Genomic DNA, 18,283 nt, shown 5'->3' on the forward strand with positions numbered 1-18,283 from the left:
AACTGATTAAAACAAAGGGTTTACCAGCATGGCTCAAATGAAACACTTGCCCTTTGTGTAAAGCTGTCAGTGATGTGATTAATTTCAAGTTAGTACCACACTCCTTACAGTTTACAGTAAACAACTTCCATCATGGTTTCGACAACAGAGTCCACATCAACACTCTCCTATACACATACACCATGTCATCCAGTCCAGAGAGACGTGTTATCAACTACTGAAACAAGACAACAAGCACCAACATCCTGCAGCAGTCCCGGCATCACGTGTGTCCTGAGTCTCGATCCCTCACGCGCACCTCTTCAGGAGTGCCTTGGAGCAGTAGGTTAGCACACCCATCCTTTCTCATCTGGAACCATGAGGAAAAGGCTGATCCAGGTTTCTGGTTTCCTAATCTCAACGCTGGGATGGCTTTTTGTACTTTGTACTATGGCGATGGATTACTGGAGGATCACCCAGATAGGTGGCCAGGGAGGTTCATTCATTATCAAGGTGGCCTGGTACTGGTCCAACCTGTGGCAGGACTGCTTCACAGACTCGACAGCAGTTACCAACTGCAGAGACTTCCCTGTGCTGTGGTCTGTCAAACGTAAGAACATTGTTCAAACATCTGACTTAAGGGTTTCTGGTATATATTACATTGTAGGATATCTGCAAATTGATCACAAACATCACTTTGAATTCTTGATAGCTTGTCGCGCTTTTCTAATGGAAAAAGCAACGACAAAAACGTTGTGCTGATCGATGATATGTTGACTCATATCTTCTCCTTTTAATTGTTTTATATATATATATATTTTTTACAGCTATCGTCCAGGGAGTGAGAGGCCTGCTGATGTGTGGACTAACCCTTGGGTTTTTTGGTGCAATATTTTGCTTTGTTGGCATGGAGTGCACATATATTGGAGGAGGGGAAAAAAACAAGGATTTGCTTTTGTTCGCCGGATCCGTATTTCACTTTGTCGGTGGTAAGTACTGTCCATGGTATGTTCATTTCTCCAGATGACTTGTTTTTTCCCCCATCAACATTTCCTAGTATGACTGAAACCTCTTCACACAGGTGTGTCAGACTTAGCTGCATACTGCTTATACATCAACAAAGTCGCAAGGACAACTTTCACTCAATCTTCGCCAGGAATCCTGAAGTAAGATTAATATTTCAAATGGCTACAATAATCTGTTTGAAATTAAAAATACAAATGAACAGCTGCACATGTTAGTAACTGTACTGATATATGCTTTCTACTATTTTCTAAGGTATGACTTAGGACCTCCCATTTTTATTGGATTGGTTGGGTCTTTTTGCATCCTCTTAGGGGCCATTCTCTATGCCGTGACTGTGTACAAAGTCCTATTCCCTAAAGCAAAGTAAGAAAACTGTTTTGAACAAGTCATTTGATTAGAATGATAGATATTCATTATATCGCTGAACAGTAAGATCCCATCATTCTAGTATGCCATCGTTGTATTGCCTTCATTGAATAATGAGAAATATGTTTTATTGTGTGTCTCGTTATTTCAGAGTGGTGCTCGCCCATGGGGGTCCTAGAACACGAACATTCATGGCCTCTCGGGCCGGAGGCAGGACCCTCTACACTGGATACTACAGACCACCCAGACAGTACAGATCCTACGGCTCAGGGATATCCAGCAGCTCTAAACTGACTAGGATCTCCCAGATAACACCTGAGGAACTGTCAGACAGAGATGCTTTTGTGTAGTGGCATTGGCTACATTACTAGTTCCAGACAATGTGTTTGTAAATACCATTAAGATGAAGTCTATTAAGGAAATTGTGAACATTGTTTTTTTCCAGCTACATTATTTGATCTAGTCTTTTCAGGTCAATCTTCATTTGATCACTCTGTTGTTGCAGAGAATTTTCCTGCACAGAAGGAAATGCCAATTCTAGTGCACTTGAGGTTTTAAAAGGCTTCTAAAGTTTGTAATTTCCATGTTAAAATGACCGATTTTCTTTATCATAACTAAAAATGTATCAACCCCGACAAAAAAGTCCATTAATTATAATCCACATAATAATTCACATTTCCTGTCCCTGCAGGATTATTTTCCTGCTGTTTAACTGGTCAAATGAAGATAGTATTGCAATGTATTGTATTGCTATGCCATAGGCTTTCATTTACAAATCTGCCACATACTGTTAAGATTATCTGTTTTCTGTTTGTATGATTGATACACCCAGAAAAGATGAGATTCTGTGAAAGTATGACATGAGAAGGATCTTTGTACGCAATTATGATATGTTTGATATTTTATGAATATAAATACAACTTTGGATATGCAATAGAAATAATGGAGTGATTATTGCAGATACAGCAATCAACTTACCATTTCGTAAAACCTCTAGTGCAGACTGAAATCTATAAGGAAAATCATGGCAAAGTCATGACATGAACACGACCTGTGTTTTTAGGCCTACACAAAACTAACTTAATGTTGGTAGAATCCTGGATATTATACCAATAACAAACATGGCATGCCCTCATGGGTAGAAAAGCCATCGGTCAGCTTGCCTCTTGCCTCTTTTTCCACCAGTTTGGAGAGAGGAGGTGTGATGATATACACAAAGACACGCTCTCGCTCTCAATGCGTTGAGGAGGGGCGCGGGTGGTGGAAGGTGAGCCTTCTTTCTCCCGATAGCTCACAGTTCCCCTCAGTTTGAGTTCTGAAAGGGACAGCAACAGCTCAACTGCCATTACTTGGCTTTCTCCCTCTGTCTGGTCAGTAGCAATGTACATGGAGATTGGCTGCTTAGTGCTCTGTGTGAGTGGATGGATCCTGGTCTGCTCTACAATGCCACTGAGATCTGGACCTGGTCTGAGGTAGACAGCATCGTTCTGACGACTTCAAACTACTTCTCCAATCTCTGGAAGGATTGCACTTCTGATTCAACAGGAGTATCCGACTGCAAGGGTATCCCATCAATGTTTGCATTGAACTGCAAGAAAACAATTCAAGTGGATGAAGTAGTCTTCTTGTTATTATAACAGCATGTCAAAATAATGAAACTGCATTAGGTTCTTTGAGAAGTAAGAGGAAAATGTACTCCAGTATCTTAATGTTGTACAATGGATGAGGTATTGTGCAGTAGTGAATTGAAAGGTTTGTGACTAAACCATGGTGTCTTTGTTCCTCCTGGACTTGGGGCATCCATATGCACCGGGCTCTGATCACCACCTCTATTATCTTGGGATTCTGAGATAGGAGGATCTTCTGCACTAAGATAGGAGGATCTGAGGTTACAAATGCAAGTGGGACTTTTGATGGAGGGATTACCTATCTTGTGTCTGGTAAACATTTTATTTTTGTTGATGTTGACATGGTTATTCTGATCATTGGGTTCCTGAGTGAACTCGAACAGTCGAGTTGTCTTGTTTCAGGGTCGTGTTCCATGACTGCATTCTCTTGTTATGGAAACAAAGTAAGAGCAGAATTTCAGGATCTCAATTTCAGGGCACAAAAGTTAGTAAACATCTATCAATTCTATGTAGATCCAAAACTTAAACAGGGGCTTAGATTTGTATTCAGTAATATATGAAAACATGGCACAGCTATTATGGTATAAAGGAGGGACATGGAGCTGTAAACAATGAAAATGCATGACACACCTTAATGTTATTTTTTTAAATCAGATACTAATAGGTAAAGAAATCGAAGTAGGTGTTTCCATTGGATGTGGAGGCTCGAACCAACTGGTCGTTGGGGGCCTCATTTGCAGTTTCTTTGCACAGAAGGAAGGATGTCAATCAAGGTGTGTTTTGTATACATTCAATTTTTAATGACATGCTCTAGATTTCAAATCATGTGCCTAATTAGGGTATCTAATGATGGTTCCATCTCCAATCCAACCTTCACAGATCAAAGAACAAACACATGCCTGTCTACAAGTTCTCTGATTGCTACATGGCACCTCCATCTAAACAGAGGTACCTACCAGTGTCAACAGAACTCACAGAGGGTGGAGAGAGCATAAGACCAAGACCAGCAGTTAGACTAGGAGCATTAGGAGCAGCAGCAAGACACCCTCCAGTTTGAACACGTATGTGTTGTGACCTGCTCTTGTGGCCTGCAGTTTGACATTTGTAAAAAAAAAAAAAAACATTAAGCTCTTTCTATGAGACTGACCAGGTGAAAGCTAAGATCCCTTATTGATGTCACTTGTTAAATCCACTTCAATCAGTGTAGATGAAAGGGAGGAGACAGGTTAAAGATGGATTTTTAAGCCTTGAGACAATTGAGACATGGATTGTGTATGTGTGCTATTCAGAGGGTGAATGGACAAGACCAAAGATTTAAGTGCTTTTGAACTGGGTGTGGTAGTAGGTACCAGGCACACCAGTTTGTGTGTGTCAAGAACTGCAACGCTGCTGGGTTTTTCCACACTCAACAATTTCCTGTGTGTATCAAGAACGGTCCACCACCCAAAGGACACCCAGCCAACTTGACACAACTGTGGGAAGCATTGGAGTCAACATGGGCCAGCATCCCCGTGGAACGCTTTTGACAGCTTGTAGAGTCCATGCCCCGACTAATTGAGGCTGTTCTGAGGGCAGAAGGGAGTGCAACTCAATATTAAGGTGTTCCAAATGTTTTGTAAAATCATAAGATATTTGTATTGTATTCATATTGCTGTGAAGCCTTAAACTCTAAATTACACTGTGAAGGTATTAATCACTGGTCAACTGTTTTCCATTGTACGCTTTGTATTGCATCCCATGTCCTGAAATGTATTTTATATGTGAATAAAATATCCCAAACATTGATCATATGTTCCAATCATTCATAACCCTACCTAACCTAAGTCGTACTTGATTTCCATTGCACCCCCATATCAATAAGCATCATCATCAGTTTAGGATACAGCAGAGACAAATGTTTAATTGTTGGCTGACCCTTCTATTCAAAACCGTGACAGAACATGCCTACAGCTAGATAAATGCATTTTCATACTAGCCTAGCCCTTCACTGAATGACACGCACTTACTGCTTACTTTTGTGCTGCCGTGGCTCGACTCCGTTGAACGAACAGTGGAGGGCGGAGTTTTCCAACAAATGGCCCAATCAGAGCAACCCACGACCGGTGGACTCGCTTTATGTCTGGTTGGTTAACTGAATAACGTTTGCTGTCATCCAGCTAAAATGGGACTGTCAAGTGTTTCGTGAGAGTTTGAATTATCGTAGGTAGTATTTTCCTTTATTTCTAAGAACTATAGACAGTTTACATTATGGTTGCAATAAACCCAATTGTGCACAAAATTTTAAGTTATGTTCCTTTTCTTCTTGTTTTGATTGACCTACGATACGAAGGTAAGCCTTCTCAGACAATGGATTTCAACCTATGTTTTATTACAGTTATGTTACCAGGTCCAGTAACCTGCCCCACAGACAGTAGCTACAAAAAGTATACTAACTAGAGTAGATAACTAGCTAGGTTGCCGGATTGAGTTTCACGGGAGATAACCGTTAGCTAGTTTGTAAGGCTAACGTTAGCTAACAACAGCATGTGCTTCATGCATTCCATCATTTGTGTTGGCATTTGCGAACATACATTGCGTTTGTTTGCTAACTAGGTAACTGGCTTGCTAACGTTACACCACGGAGTTATATTTACATGGCAACAATGTTGCTACTTTCACAGCTGCTTTAAGGTGCTTTTAGCAACGCGGGTGTATTTACATACACCAGCGTTGCTTTCAATTGTACTGGGTTGTACAAACAGTCCGTGGGAAGCCAGAAGTTGAAATACACTTATATTTAAACTTACTGTACCGGTGGGCAGGACTGTTGGTCATTATGACGGCGGGAATTTGATACAAATGATCGTATTAAACATACTTTCCAAACGTGGGTCTGTTGTATTCCCACGTCCTCTCTGCTTACATCATGCCAAAATCAAAGTACTGCAAATGCGCCATATGTGGACAAAAATAATTGACTTGTGGGGGACTTTTAGACTCATTCCCTCCTCATAAAAACCAACCGAAAATGGTTCAGACCCACGTTTGGAAAGTGTTTTAATAATACGATCCTTTAGATAGTCTCAAATTCCCCCCTCATAATAACCAACCGTCCTGCCCACCGGTACAGTAAATTGAGATGGAGTTGTTTATAACTAGGGGAGAATGACTGCCCCCTCTCATTGAAGCCATGGTAGTTCTAGGCCGACTGCTGTACTGCAGGCATTGTTAGCAGAAAACAGGATCCCCATTATAGTGACTGGAAAATTGCTTTCTTAGTGGTCAGTCTTCCTGTAAATAAAACAAAAATGTTTCGGAGACAATCATGGTACCAATAATTGCTTATAATAAACCAGGTGTATGTCCTTGAACCGATTGTTTGAAAATAGCATACAGAAGTTTAAGGATAATTTAGTTGCTAATGGCAGCCTGCAGTACCCCGGTGGGCCTTCAACTTGAGTTACTTAATGAGGGGCAGCACTGAGCTAGCCTGCAACATCACTTCCTGGAGTAGCTCAAGTTGTGGATGTAAATTCTTCCATGAGATGCCTTCTCACAAATAAAACAATGAGACAGATATTTCACCGGCTGTATAAATGTGACGCATCCGCTCACCGTTTCCACTCATATGGTAGTGAGAGGAAGCCCAGTGGCCGGCAGTGGGAGAAGATGGAAAGAGATGGATTTTGTCTGCCATTCTGCTAATTTTTTCATAATTGAAACATTTAATTTCAATACAGTTTTCTGTTCTCAAAACTAAAATCTGTTGTGAACTAAGCTTTGTAGACTTTACCCTTTACCAACGTTTAAACAATGGTGGTGTTTAGGAGTGCAAAGGTGAATTGCTTTATTGCACACGCGCACTTCGCAGAGTAGGTGTTCCCTAACGGAAATATGCAAATGATGCTAGAACACACCAATAGGATCTTGCTAGCTCGTGCTTGGCTCCGCCCACCTCCTTGCTAGTTCTGCTCTGACTTATTTGTTTCCAATTGAAACGACGGCGTGTCGTTTATCTTTGTTATAACTTAACCACCTTTGGCCATCTTAACCGACTTCATTTATCTTCAATGCGCTATTGAGTCCTCACATAGGAATGCATGGTGTCACGTCATTGTATTTCACTTCTGGCGTCCAATGGACTGTTTTTGTGCAACCTAATACAATTGAAAACAAAGATAGTGTATGTAAATACACCCTAGTTGCTAAAAGCACCTAAGCGGTCACCATACTTTAATCATTAGTGGAGTAGCTAGCTACTTTGTATCAAATCACAATGCAATGGAAGAATAGCTACAAGGTGGAAATACTGTAATATGCACAAATTGTGGTTACTTATATTTTGGATGACATTCTCCTTGGTTTCAGGGGTATGTGGCAAGGATGGAAGTTTGGAGAACCATTTGGAGATGGGGAAGAAACTCCTTGCTGCTGGACAGTTGGCTGATGCACTCTCTCACTTCCATGCTGCTATTGGTCAGTACTGAAGGGTTTACATTGTTGACAGTAAAATCAAATGGAATATTCATGTGTACTTTTTAAAGTAAAGTAAAAAGGGTTTCATGATTTTAACAGATATTGTATAATTTCTTTAATATATATATAGTATAACTATATATTTCTTGTTTTGCCATTGCCTGTGTTTGATCATGCTCAGATGGGGATCCAAAGAACTACATGGCCTACTACAGGAGAGCTACAGTCTACCTGGCCATGGGCAAATCTAAATCTGCTCTGCCGGATCTGAGCAAAGTCATTGAACTCAAACCAGACTTCACATCGGTGAGTCCACTGTCTACTTTTAGTAGCAGAAACATAAGAGGAAGACTGTTTATCTTACGGTTTCACGGTCAGTGTATGCTTGAAATGTTTATTAACAGTAGTTTACAATCTAGTGTTTAAAGTCTTTTTAGACTAGAGGAAGACTAACTAAAGTTAATTTCATTAAGAACAACCGCCAACGTTCTCTTATCTCGTCTCTCACTCTTCCAACAGGCAAGACTTCAGAGAGGCAATCTGCTCCTGAAGCAGGGGAGACTAGATGAAGCAGAGAGTGACTTTAAGAAAGTTGTAAGTAATGCCAACATACAGTAACAATCTCACTGGAAGTGACTTGCAGTGGTGGAAAAAGTACCCAATTTTCATACTTGAGTATATTTAAAAACAGATACTTTTTTACTCAAGTATCAAAAATAAATGGAATTGCTAAAATGTACTTAAGTATAAACCATTTCAAATTCCTTATATTTATATTAAGCAAACCAGACAGCATACTTTTATTTTTGTTATTTATTGGCAGATAGCCAGGGGCACACTCCAACACTCCAACATTAATTAATTACCAAATTAAGCATTTGTGTTTAGTGAGTCCTCCAGATCAAAAGCAGTAGGGATGACCAGGGATGTTCTCTTGATAAGTGTGTGAATTGGACCAGTTTCCTGTCAAAATGTAATGAGTACTTTTGGGTGTCGGGAAAATGTATGGTGTAAAAAGTACAATATTTTATTTAGGAATGTAGTGAATTAAAAGTAGTAAGATATTAACAGTAAAGTACAGATACCCCCAAACTACTTAAGTAATACTTTAAAGTATTTTTTACTTAGGTACTTTACACCACTGGTGACTTTAAGGAGTAGCAGCCAGGAGATGTCAGTATTGACCAGTGGAAACAGCTCCATCTACAGTACATCCCACAGGATTCTTTTTTTTCTTCACATCAACCTAATGCACTTGCACTAATGTAGATACTGGCTTTGTTGTTTGCCATATTCATTGGCAAATAGCCTAAGGCTAAGATTTAACAATGCCTACCTGAACAGGATTAAGGATAATGAAATACAGTTATGAAATTAGATGGCCTGGTATTTTTATAATTTATATCAGACATATTCAATAAGCCAAATTTAACATTGGAAATGTGAAATTGTGTTCAGTAGGACAGACAATGTACAAACCAAGCTTAATTGGATGTCTAGTCATCTCTCCTCTTGCCCGTCGGGGATAGTTTTCAGGTGCCCATTTTTAAGGATGAAGAGTGAAAATCACTGATAGATTTTCCATTAGTGTTACCCATTATGCCCGGAGCCTCATAACATTGCCAGAAGACATAAATGCCCTTGCAGTTCTACTTTTTAATGATTTTACTCCATTAAGTGGTTAGGTATTCTAGGGTAGGTATACGCAGAGGCTACTTCAAGATTTCCAAATTCCTCTAGCAGTAGAGTTTGAATGTCAGTCACTTGTCACCTTAGGTATTGTCCTGGGTCTGCAGCCCCTTGGGCCTTTGTCATTTACACATCCCTCTTCAGATACAGGGAGGGGAAGCAATAAGGAACACTATGCAAAATAATGTACTTTATTACAATGTAGAATAGCAGGATTGGGAGAGTCTGTGATTTTGGTTGGCTTAAAATGAAATATTCAAGGACACTTCCCAGGTGGCTTCCCAGACACAATGTAATGCTGGTTTTTAAAATGCTAGTCGAAGTAGATTTTAAGAGACCGCTCAAGGTGTGGAAGGTTCCGTAATTGAAGTCAACTATCATGCTCTTGCGCGGCCCTGAGTCATAGTTGGAGGGCAATATGCATTTGGACCTGTACAGTTTTATGTGTGCTCAACTCTGGCTAGAGGTGCACGCGCTCCTGCTGCTTCAGCAGTTTATCACACAGGCATGGTGTAACGCATCACATTTATTCATCACTCCCCTGCTAGGGCTGAGCTAGCAGGAAATCCTAATAGGATCGCCAAGTCTATTTGTAAAGTATGTCCCATTAACTAAGATTGCTATCATAGCGATGATGACCACTATGCTGGTGGATAATGGGTTCAGGGATCAGGACTGTAAGTACAGGGAGGAATGATGGGTAAAGCTTTTAAGAATGAATGTTATTTGAAGTGTATTTGCAATAGAGGGTTCATCCTTTCAAGGAATGTTACTTTCTTTCAAGTAAATAGGCTGTAGTATCTGGTGTGCTTCCTTACCTCTTTTTTTACTGGTTCAAATAAATTGTCTCTTCCAGCTCAATTCAAACCCTAGTGACAAAGATGAGAAGGAGGCCCGAAGTCGGCTCATGAAATCTGATGAAATCCAGAGGTGGGTGACTCAGTCACGGTTAACCTTTGACCGCAAGGATTACATCACCGCTGCGGCCCACCTGGACCTAATTATTGAAGTGAGTGGCACACCTGACTCAACTCCTAATGTCAGAGATAAAGCAAGTCTTGCTAGTACACTATGATCTGTGGCTGTTCTTCCTGAGACTAGATGGTGTCACTGTCATCACTAACATAACATTATACCAAATCTGTTGACATATATTGAGCTGTACTGTTTCCCTGCCAGACGTGTGTGTGGGACGTCAGCTCCAGAGAGCTGCGGGCAGAGTGCTTCATCCAGATGGGAGAGATGGGCAAGGCCATCAGTGACCTGACAGCTGCCTCCAAACTGAAGAGTGACAACACCCAGGCCTTCTACAAACTCAGCACCATCTACTACCACCTGGGAGACCACGAAATGTCCCTCAAGTAAGACTGTCCGTGAATGTGAGATTGACACACACGGTACTTTTGGACAAAGCTGCATACCTAGATGTAATTCATTGAGAGGATACCTGAACTGGTTCTTCTGGTTCTGTTTCCTCTCTGTCTCCAGTGAGGTTCGAGAATGTCTGAAGCTGGACCCAGACCATGAACAGTGTTACAGCCACTACAAACAAGTCAAGAAGCTCAACAAACACATCCAGTCAGCAGAGGAGTTGATCCAGCAGCAGAGGTGTGTGTGTCCCTGTGTGTGTCCCTGTGTGTGTCCCTGTGTGTGTCCCTGTGTGTGTCCCTGTGTGTGTCCCTGTGTGTGTCCCTGTGTGTGTCCCTGTGTGTGTCCCTGTGTGTGTCCCTGTGTGTGTCCCTGTGTGTGTCCCTGTGTGTGTCCCTGTGTGTGTCCCTGTGTGTGTCCCTGTGTGTGTCCCTGTGTGTGTCCCTGTGTGTGTCCCTGTGTGTGTCCCTGTGTGTGTCCCTGTGTGTGTCCCTGTGTGTGTCCCTGTGTGTGTCCCTGTGTGTGTCCCTGTGTGTGTCCCTGTGTGTGTCCCTGTGTGTGTCCCTGTGTGTGTCCCTGTGTGTGTCCCTGTGTGTGTCCCTGTGTGTGTCCCTGTGTGTGTGTCCCTGTGTGTGTCCCTGTGTGTGTCCCTGTGTGTGTGTCCCTGTGTGTGTGTCCCTGTGTGTGTGTCCCTGTGTGTGTGTCCCTGTGTGTGTGTCCCTGTGTGTGTGTCCCTGTGTGTGTCCCTGTGTGTGTGTCCCTGTGTGTGTGTCCCTGTGTGTGTGTCCCTGTGTGTGTGTCCCTGTGTGTGTGTCCCTGTGTGTGTGTCCCTGTGTGTGTGTCCCTGTGTGTGTGTCCCTGTGTGTGTGTCCCTGTGTGTGTGTGTCCCTGTGTGTGTGTGTCCCTGTGTGTGTGTGTCCCTGTGTGTGTGTGTCCCTGTGTGTGTGTGTCCCTGTGTGTGTGTGTCCCTGTGTGTGTGTGTCCCTGTGTGTGTGTGTCCCTGTGTGTGTGTGTCCCTGTGTGTGTGTGTCCCTGTGTGTGTGTGTCCCTGTGTGTGTGTGTCCCTGTGTGTGTGTGTCCCTGTGTGTGTGTGTGTGTGTGTGTGTCCCTGTGTGTGTGTGTGTGTGTGTGTGTCCCTGTGTGTGTGTGTGTGTGTGTGTGTCCCTGTGTGTGTGTGTGTGTGTGTGTGTCCCTGTGTGTGTGTCCCTGTGTGTGTGTGTGTGTCACTGTGTCCCTGTGTGTGTGTGTGTGTGTGTGTGTCCCTGTGTGTGTGTGTGTGTGTGTGTGTCCCTGTGTGTGTCCCTTTGTGTGTCCCTTTGTGTGTCCCTGTGTGTGTCCCTGTGTGTGTCCCTGTGTGTGTCCCTGTGTGTGTCCCTGTGTGTGTCCCTGTGTGTGTCCCTGTGTGTGTCCCTGTGTGTGTCCCTGTGTGTGTCCCTGTGTGTGTCCCTGTGTGTGTGTCCCTGTGTGTGTGTCCCTGTGTGTGTGTCCCTGTGTGTGTCCCTGTGTGTGTGTCCCTGTGTGTGTGTCCCTGTGTGTGTGTCCCTGTGTGTGTGTCCCTGTGTGTGTGTCCCTGTGTGTGTGTCCCTGTGTGTGTGTCCCTGTGTGTGTGTCCCTGTGTGTGTGTCCCTGTGTGTGTGTGTCCCTGTGTGTGTGTGTCCCTGTGTGTGTGTGTCCCTGTGTGTGTGTGTCCCTGTGTGTGTGTGTCCCTGTGTGTGTGTGTCCCTGTGTGTGTGTGTCCCTGTGTGTGTGTGTCCCTGTGTGTGTGTGTCCCTGTGTGTGTGTGTCCCTGTGTGTGTGTGTCCCTGTGTGTGTGTGTGTGTGTCCCTGTGTGTGTGTGTGTGTGTGTCCCTGTGTGTGTGTGTGTGTGTCCCTGTGTGTGTGTGTGTGTGTGTGTGTGTGTGTGTGTGTGTGTCCCTGTGTGTGTGTCCCTGTGTGTGTGTGTCCCTGTGTGTGTGTGTCCCTGTGTGTGTGTGTCCCTGTGTGTGTGTGTCCCTGTGTGTGTGTGTCCCTGTGTGTGTGTGTCCCTGTGTGTGTGTGTCCCTGTGTGTGTGTGTCCCTGTGTGTGTGTCCCTGTGTGTGTGTCCCTGTGTGTGTGTGTGTGTGTGTCCCTGTGTGTGTGTGTGTGTCCCTGTGTGTGTGTGTGTGTCCCTGTGTGTGTGTCCCTGTGTGTGTCCCTGTGTGTGTCCCTGTGTGTGTGTGTGTGTCCCTGTGTGTGTGTGTGTCCCTGTGTGTGTGTGTGTCCCTGTGTGTGTGTGTGTCCCTGTGTGTGTGTGTGTCCCTGTGTGTGTGTGTGTCCCTGTGTGTGTGTGTGTCCCTGTGTGTGTGTGTGTCCCTGTGTGTGTGTGTGTCCCTGTGTGTGTGTGTGTCCCTGTGTGTGTGTGTGTCCCTGTGTGTGTGTGTGTCCCTGTGTGTGTGTGTGTCCCTGTGTGTGTGTGTGTCCCTGTGTGTGTGTGTGTCCCTGTGTGTGTGTGTCCCTGTGTGTGTGTCCCTGTGTGTGTGTCCCTGTGTGTGTGTCCCTGTGTGTGTCCCTGTGTGTGTCCCTGTGTGTGTCCCTGTGTGTGTGTCCCTGTGTCCCTGTGTGTGTGTGTGTGTGTGTGTGTGTGTCCCTGTGTGTGTGTGTGTGTGTCCCTGTGTGTGTGTGTGTGTGTCCCTGTGTGTGTGTGTGTGTGTCCCTGTGTGTGTGTGTGTGTGTCCCTGTGTGTGTGTGTGTGTGTCCCTGTGTGTGTGTGTGTGTGTGTGTCCCTGTGTGTGTGTGTGTGTGTGTGTGTGTGTGTCCCTGTGTGTGTGTGTGTGTGTGTGTGTGTGTGTCCCTGTGTGTGTGTGTGTGTGTGTGTGTGTGTGTGTGTGTGTCCCTGTGTGTGTGTCCCTGTGTGTGTGTCCCTGTGTGTGTGTGTCCCTGTGTGTGTGTGTCCCTGTGTGTGTGTGTCCCTGTGTGTGTGTGTCCCTGTGTGTGTGTGTGTGTGTGTGTGTCCCTGTGTGTGTGTGTGTCCCTGTGTGTGTGTGTGTCCCTGTGTGTGTGTGTGTGTCCCTGTGTGTGTGTGTGTGTCCCTGTGTGTGTGTGTGTGTCCCTGTGTGTGTGTCCCTGTGTGTGTGTCCCTGTGTGTGTGTCCCTGTGTGTGTGTCCCTGTGTGTGTGTCCCTGTGTGTGTGTCCCTGTGTGTGTGTCCCTGTGTGTGTGTCCCTGTGTGTGTGTCCCTGTGTGTGTGTCCCTGTGTGTGTGTCCCTGTGTGTGTGTCCCTGTGTGTGTGTGTGTCCCTGTGTGTGTGTGTGTCCCTGTGTGTGTGTGTGTCCCTGTGTGTGTGTCCCTGTGTGTGTGTCCCTGTGTGTGTGTCCCTGTGTGTGTGTCCCTGTGTGTGTGTCCCTGTGTGTGTGTCCCTGTGTGTGTGTCCCTGTGTGTGTGTCCCTGTGTGTGTGTCCCTGTGTGTGTCCCTGTGTGTGTGTGTCCCTGTGTGTGTGTGTCCCTGTGTGTGTGTGTGTGTGTGTGTGTGTGTGTGTGTGTGTGTGTGTGTGTGTGTGTCCCTGTGTGTCCCTGTGTGTGTGTGTGTCCCTGTGTGTGTGTGTGTCCCTGTGTGTGTGTGTGTCCCTGTGTGTGTGTGTGTCCCTGTGTGTGTGTGTGTCCCTGTGTGTGTGTCCCTGTGTGTGTGTCCCTGTGTGTGTGTCCCTGTGTGTGTGTCCCTGTGTGTGTGTCCCTGTGTGTGTGTCCCTGTGTGTGTGTCCCTGTGTGTGTCCCTGTGTGTGTGTCCCTGTGTGTGTCCCTGTGTGTGTGTGTGTGTGTGTGTGTCCCTGTGTGTGTGTCCCTGTGTCCCTGTGTGTGTGTGTGTGTGTGTGTGTGTGTCCCTGTGTGTGTGTGTGTGTGTCCCTGTGTGTGTGTGTGTGTGTCCCTGTGTGTGTGTGTGTGTGTCCCTGTGTGTGTGTGTGTGTGTGTCCCTGTGTGTGTGTGTGTGTGTGTCCCTGTGTGTGTGTGTGTGTGTGTCCCTGTGTGTGTGTGTGTGTGTGTGTGTGTCCCTGTGTGTGTGTGTGTGTCCCTGTGTGTGTGTCCCTGTGTGTGTGTCCCTGTGTGTGTGTCCCTGTGTGTGTGTGTCCCTGTGTGTGTGTGTCCCTGTGTGTGTGTGTGTGTGTGTGTCCCTGTGTGTGTGTGTGTCCCTGTGTGTGTGTGTGTCCCTGTGTGTGTGTGTGTCCCTGTGTGTGTGTGTGTGTCCCTGTGTGTGTGTGTGTGTCCCTGTGTGTGTGTGTGTGTGTCCCTGTGTGTGTGTCCCTGTGTGTGTGTGTGTGTCCCTGTGTGTGTGTCCCTGTGTGTGTGTCCCTGTGTGTGTGTCCCTGTGTGTGTGTCCCTGTGTGTGTGTCCCTGTGTGTGTGTCCCTGTGTGTGTGTCCCTGTGTGTGTGTGTGTGTGTCCCTGTGTGTGTGTCCCTGTGTGTGTGTGTGTCCCTGTGTGTGTGTGTGTGTCCCTGTGTGTGTGTCCCTGTGTGTGTGTCCCTGTGTGTGTGTCCCTGTGTGTGTGTGTCCCTGTGTGTGTGTGTCCCTGTGTGTGTGTGTCCCTGTGTGTGTGTGTGTGTGTGTGTCCCTGTGTGTGTGTGTGTCCCTGTGTGTGTGTGTGTCCCTGTGTGTGTGTGTGTGTCCCTGTGTGTGTGTGTGTGTCCCTGTGTGTGTGTGTGTGTGTCCCTGTGTGTGTGTCCCTGTGTGTGTGTCCCTGTGTGTGTGTCCCTGTGTGTGTGTCCCTGTGTGTGTGTCCCTGTGTGTGTGTCCCTGTGTGTGTGTCCCTGTGTGTGTGTCCCTGTGTGTGTGTGTGTGTCCCTGTGTGTGTGTGTGTCCCTGTGTGTGTGTGTGTCCCTGTGTGTGTGTCCCTGTGTGTGTGTCCCTGTGTGTGTGTCTCTGTGTGTGTGTCCCTGTGTGTGTGTCCCTGTGTGTGTGTCCCTGTGTGTGTCCCTGTGTGTCCCTGTGTGTGTGTGTCCCTGTGTGTGTGTGTGTGTGTGTGTGTGTGTGTGTGTGTCCCTGTGTGTGTGTGTGTGTGTCCCTGTGTGTGTGTGTGTGTGTCCCTGTGTGTGTGTGTGTGTGTCCCTGTGTGTGTGTGTGTGTGTGTCCCTGTGTGTGTGTGTGTGTGTGTCCCTGTGTGTGTGTGTGTGTGTGTGTCCCTGTGTGTGTGTGTGTGTGTGTCCCTGTGTGTGTGTGTGTGTGTGTCCCTGTGTGTGTGTGTGTGTGTGTGTCCCTGTGTGTGTGTGTGTGTGTGTCCCTGTGTGTGTGTGTGTGTCCCTGTGTGTGTGTGTGTGTGTGTGTCCCTGTGTGTGTGTGTGTGTGTGTGTGTCCCTGTGTGTGTGTGTGTGTGTCCCTGTGTGTGTGTGTGTGTGTCCCTGTGTGTGTGTGTGTGTGTCCCTGTGTGTGTGTGTGTGTGTGTGTCCCTGTGTGTGTGTGTGTGTGTCCCTGTGTGTGTGTGTGTGTGTGTGTCCGTGTGTGTGTCCCTGTGTGTGTGTGTGTGTGTGTGTCCCTGTGTGTGTCCCTGTGTGTGTGTCCCTGTGTGTGTGTGTGTGTGTCCCTGTGTGTGTGTGTGTGTGTGTCCCTGTGTGTGTGTGTGTGTGTCCCTGTGTGTGTCCCTGTGTGTCCCTGTGTGTGTCCCTGTGTGTCCCTGTGTGTGTCCGTGTGTGTCCCTGTGTGTGTCCCTGTGTGTGTCCCTGTGTGTGTCCCTGTGTGTGTCCCTGTGTGTGTCCCTGTGTGTGTCCCTGTGTGTGTCCCTGTGTGTCCCTGTGTGTGTGTGTGTGTGTCCCTGTGTGTGTGTCCCTGTGTGTGTGTCCCTGTGTGTGTGTGTGTGTGTCCCTGTGTGTGTGTGTGTGTCCCTGTGTGTGTGTGTGTGTCCCTGTGTGTGTCCCTGTGTGTGTCCCTGTGTGTGTGTCCCTGTGTGTGTGTCCCTGTGTGTGTGTGTGTGTGTCCCTGTGTGTGTGTGTGTGTGTGTCCCTGTGTGTGTGTGTGTGTGTCCCTGTGTGTGTCCCTGTGTGTCCCTGTGTGTGTCCCTGTGTGTCCCTGTGTGTGTCCCTGTGTGTGTCCCTGTGTGTGTCCCTGTGTGTGTCCCTGTGTGTGTCCCTGTGTGTGTCCCTGTGTGTGTCCCTGTGTGTCCCTGTGTGTGTCCCTGTGTGTCCCTGTGTGTGTGTGTGTCCCTGTGTGTGTGTGTGTGTGTCCCTGTGTGTGTGTGTGTGTGTCCCTGTGTGTGTGTGTGTGTGTCCCTGTGTGTGTGTCCCTGTGTGTGTGTCCCTGTGTGTGTGTGTGTGTGTCCCTGTGTGTGTGTGTGTGTCCCTGTGTGTGTGTGTGTGTGTCCCTGTGTGTGTGTGTGTGTGTGTGTGTGTGTCCCTGTGTGTGTGTGTGTGTGTGTGTGTGTGTGTCTGTGTGTGTGTGTGTGTCCCTGTGTGTGTGTGTGTCCCTGTGTGTGTGTGTGTGTGTCCCTGTGTGTGTGTGTGTGTCCCTGTGTGTGTCTGTGTCCCTGTGTGTGTGTGTGTGTGTGTGTGTGTGTGTCCCTGTGTGTCTGTGTCCCTGTGTGTCTGTGTCCCTGTGTGTCTGTGTCCCTGTGTGTCTGTGTCCCTGTGTGTGTGTGTGTGTCCGTGTGTGTGTGTCCGTGTGTGTGTGTCCCTGTGTGTGTCCGTGTGTGTGTGTCCCTGTGTGTGTGTGTGTGTGTGTGTGTGTGTCCCTGTGTGTGTGTGTGTGTGTGTGTGTCCCTGTGTGTGTGTGTCCCTGTGTGTGTGTGTCCCTGTGTGTGTCCCTGTGTGTCCCTGTGTGTCCCTGTGTGTCCCTGTGTGTCCCTGTGTGTCCCTGTGTGTGTCCCTGTGTGTGTCCCTGTGTGTGTCCGTGTGTGTGTCCCTGTGTGTGTCCCTGTGTGTGTGTGTCCCTGTGTGTGTGTGTCCCTGTGTGTGTGTGTGTCCCTGTGTGTGTGTGTGTCCCTGTGTGTGTGTGTGTCCCTGTGTGTGTGTGTCCCTGTGTGTGTGTGTGTGTGTCCCTGTGTGTGTGTGTGTGTGTGTGTCCCTGTGTGTGTGTGTGTGTGTGTGTCACTGTGTGTGTGTGTGTGTGTGTGTCCCTGTGTGTGTGTGTGTGTGTGTGTGTCCCTGTGTGTGTGTGTGTGTGTGTGTGTCCCTGTGTGTGTGTGTGTGTGTGTGTGTGTGTGTGTGTCCCTGTGTGTGTGTCCGTCTGTGTCCCTGTGTGTGTCCTTGTGTGTGTCCGTCTGTGTCCCTGTGTGTGTGTGTGTGTGTGTGTCCCTGTGTCCGTCTGTGTCCCTGTGTCCGTCTGTGTCCCTGTGTGTGTGTGTCCCTGTGTGTGTGTGTGTGTGTGTCCCTGTGTGTGTGTGTGTGTCCCTGTGTGTGTGTGTCCGTGTGTCCGTGTCCGTGTGTGTGTCCCTGTCTGTGTGTGTGTGTCCCTGTCTGTGTGTGTGTGTCCCTGTCTGTGTGTGTGTGTCCCTGTCTGTGTGTGTCCCTGTCTGTGTGTGTGTGTGTCCCTGTCTGTGTGTGTGTGTGTCCCTGTGTGTGTCCCTGTGTGTGTCCGTCTGTGTCCCTGTGTGTGTGTGTGTCCCTGTGTCCGTCTGTGTCCCTGTGTGTGTGTGTGTGTGTCCCTGTGTGTGTGTGTGTGTGTCCCTGTGTGTGTGTGTCCCTGTGTGTGTGTGTCCCTGTGTGTGTGTGTCCCTGTGTGTCTGTGTCCCTGTGTGTGTGTGTGTGTCCGTGTGTGTGTGTCCGTGTGTGTGTGTCCCTGTGTGTGTGTGTGTGTGTGTGTGTGTCCCTGTGTGTGTGTGTGTGTCCCTGTGTGT

General features: G+C 47.0%; 2 protein-coding genes across 3 annotated transcripts in view; both read left to right on the top strand.

Annotated features, from left to right (window-relative positions):
- Positions 1 to 338: 338 nt before the first annotated feature.
- LOC129821535 (claudin-10) lies at positions 339 to 2,296 on the top strand. The gene is made up of 5 exons (XM_055879204.1): positions 339 to 589; positions 807 to 968; positions 1,061 to 1,145; positions 1,258 to 1,368; positions 1,523 to 2,296. Exons 1-5 carry the CDS (start codon positions 358 to 360, stop codon positions 1,719 to 1,721), a joined length of 789 nt encoding a protein of 262 aa, XP_055735179.1. The 5' UTR covers positions 339 to 357; the 3' UTR covers positions 1,722 to 2,296.
- A 2,827-nt stretch (positions 2,297 to 5,123) lies between these two features.
- dnajc3a (DnaJ (Hsp40) homolog, subfamily C, member 3a) overlaps positions 5,124 to 18,283 on the top strand; it is a 24,714-nt gene continuing 11,554 nt past the window's right edge. The window contains exons 1-7 of one of the 2 annotated variants that reach the window (XM_055878602.1): positions 5,124 to 5,328; positions 7,347 to 7,454; positions 7,636 to 7,760; positions 7,974 to 8,048; positions 10,000 to 10,152; positions 10,323 to 10,504; positions 10,632 to 10,751. In XM_055878602.1, coding sequence (XP_055734577.1) covers positions 5,247 to 5,328; positions 7,347 to 7,454; positions 7,636 to 7,760; positions 7,974 to 8,048; positions 10,000 to 10,152; positions 10,323 to 10,504; positions 10,632 to 10,751 — 845 coding nt within the window. In that variant the 5' untranslated portion in view covers positions 5,124 to 5,246. The remainder of the gene's footprint in view (positions 5,329 to 7,346; positions 7,455 to 7,635; positions 7,761 to 7,973; positions 8,049 to 9,999; positions 10,153 to 10,322; positions 10,505 to 10,631; positions 10,752 to 18,283) is intronic. The other variant, XM_055878603.1, reaches the window with a different exon arrangement.

The sequence above is a fragment of the Salvelinus fontinalis genome, chromosome 23 (genome assembly GCF_029448725.1).
Source record: "Salvelinus fontinalis isolate EN_2023a chromosome 23, ASM2944872v1, whole genome shotgun sequence".
Lineage (NCBI taxonomy): Eukaryota > Metazoa > Chordata > Actinopteri > Salmoniformes > Salmonidae > Salvelinus > Salvelinus fontinalis.

Bases quoted from the DNA above. Each gene is read 5' to 3' on its own strand.
- LOC129821535 (XM_055879204.1), top strand. From the start codon at position 358: ATGAGGAAAAGGCTGATCCAGGTTTCTGGTTTCCTAATCTCAACGCTG. The intron at 590-806 runs GTAAGAACATTG...TATTTTTTACAG, and splicing joins TGTGCTGTGGTCTGTCAAAC to CTATCGTCCAGGGAGTGAGA. The intron at 1,369-1,522 runs GTAAGAAAACTG...TCGTTATTTCAG, and splicing joins GTCCTATTCCCTAAAGCAAA to AGTGGTGCTCGCCCATGGGG.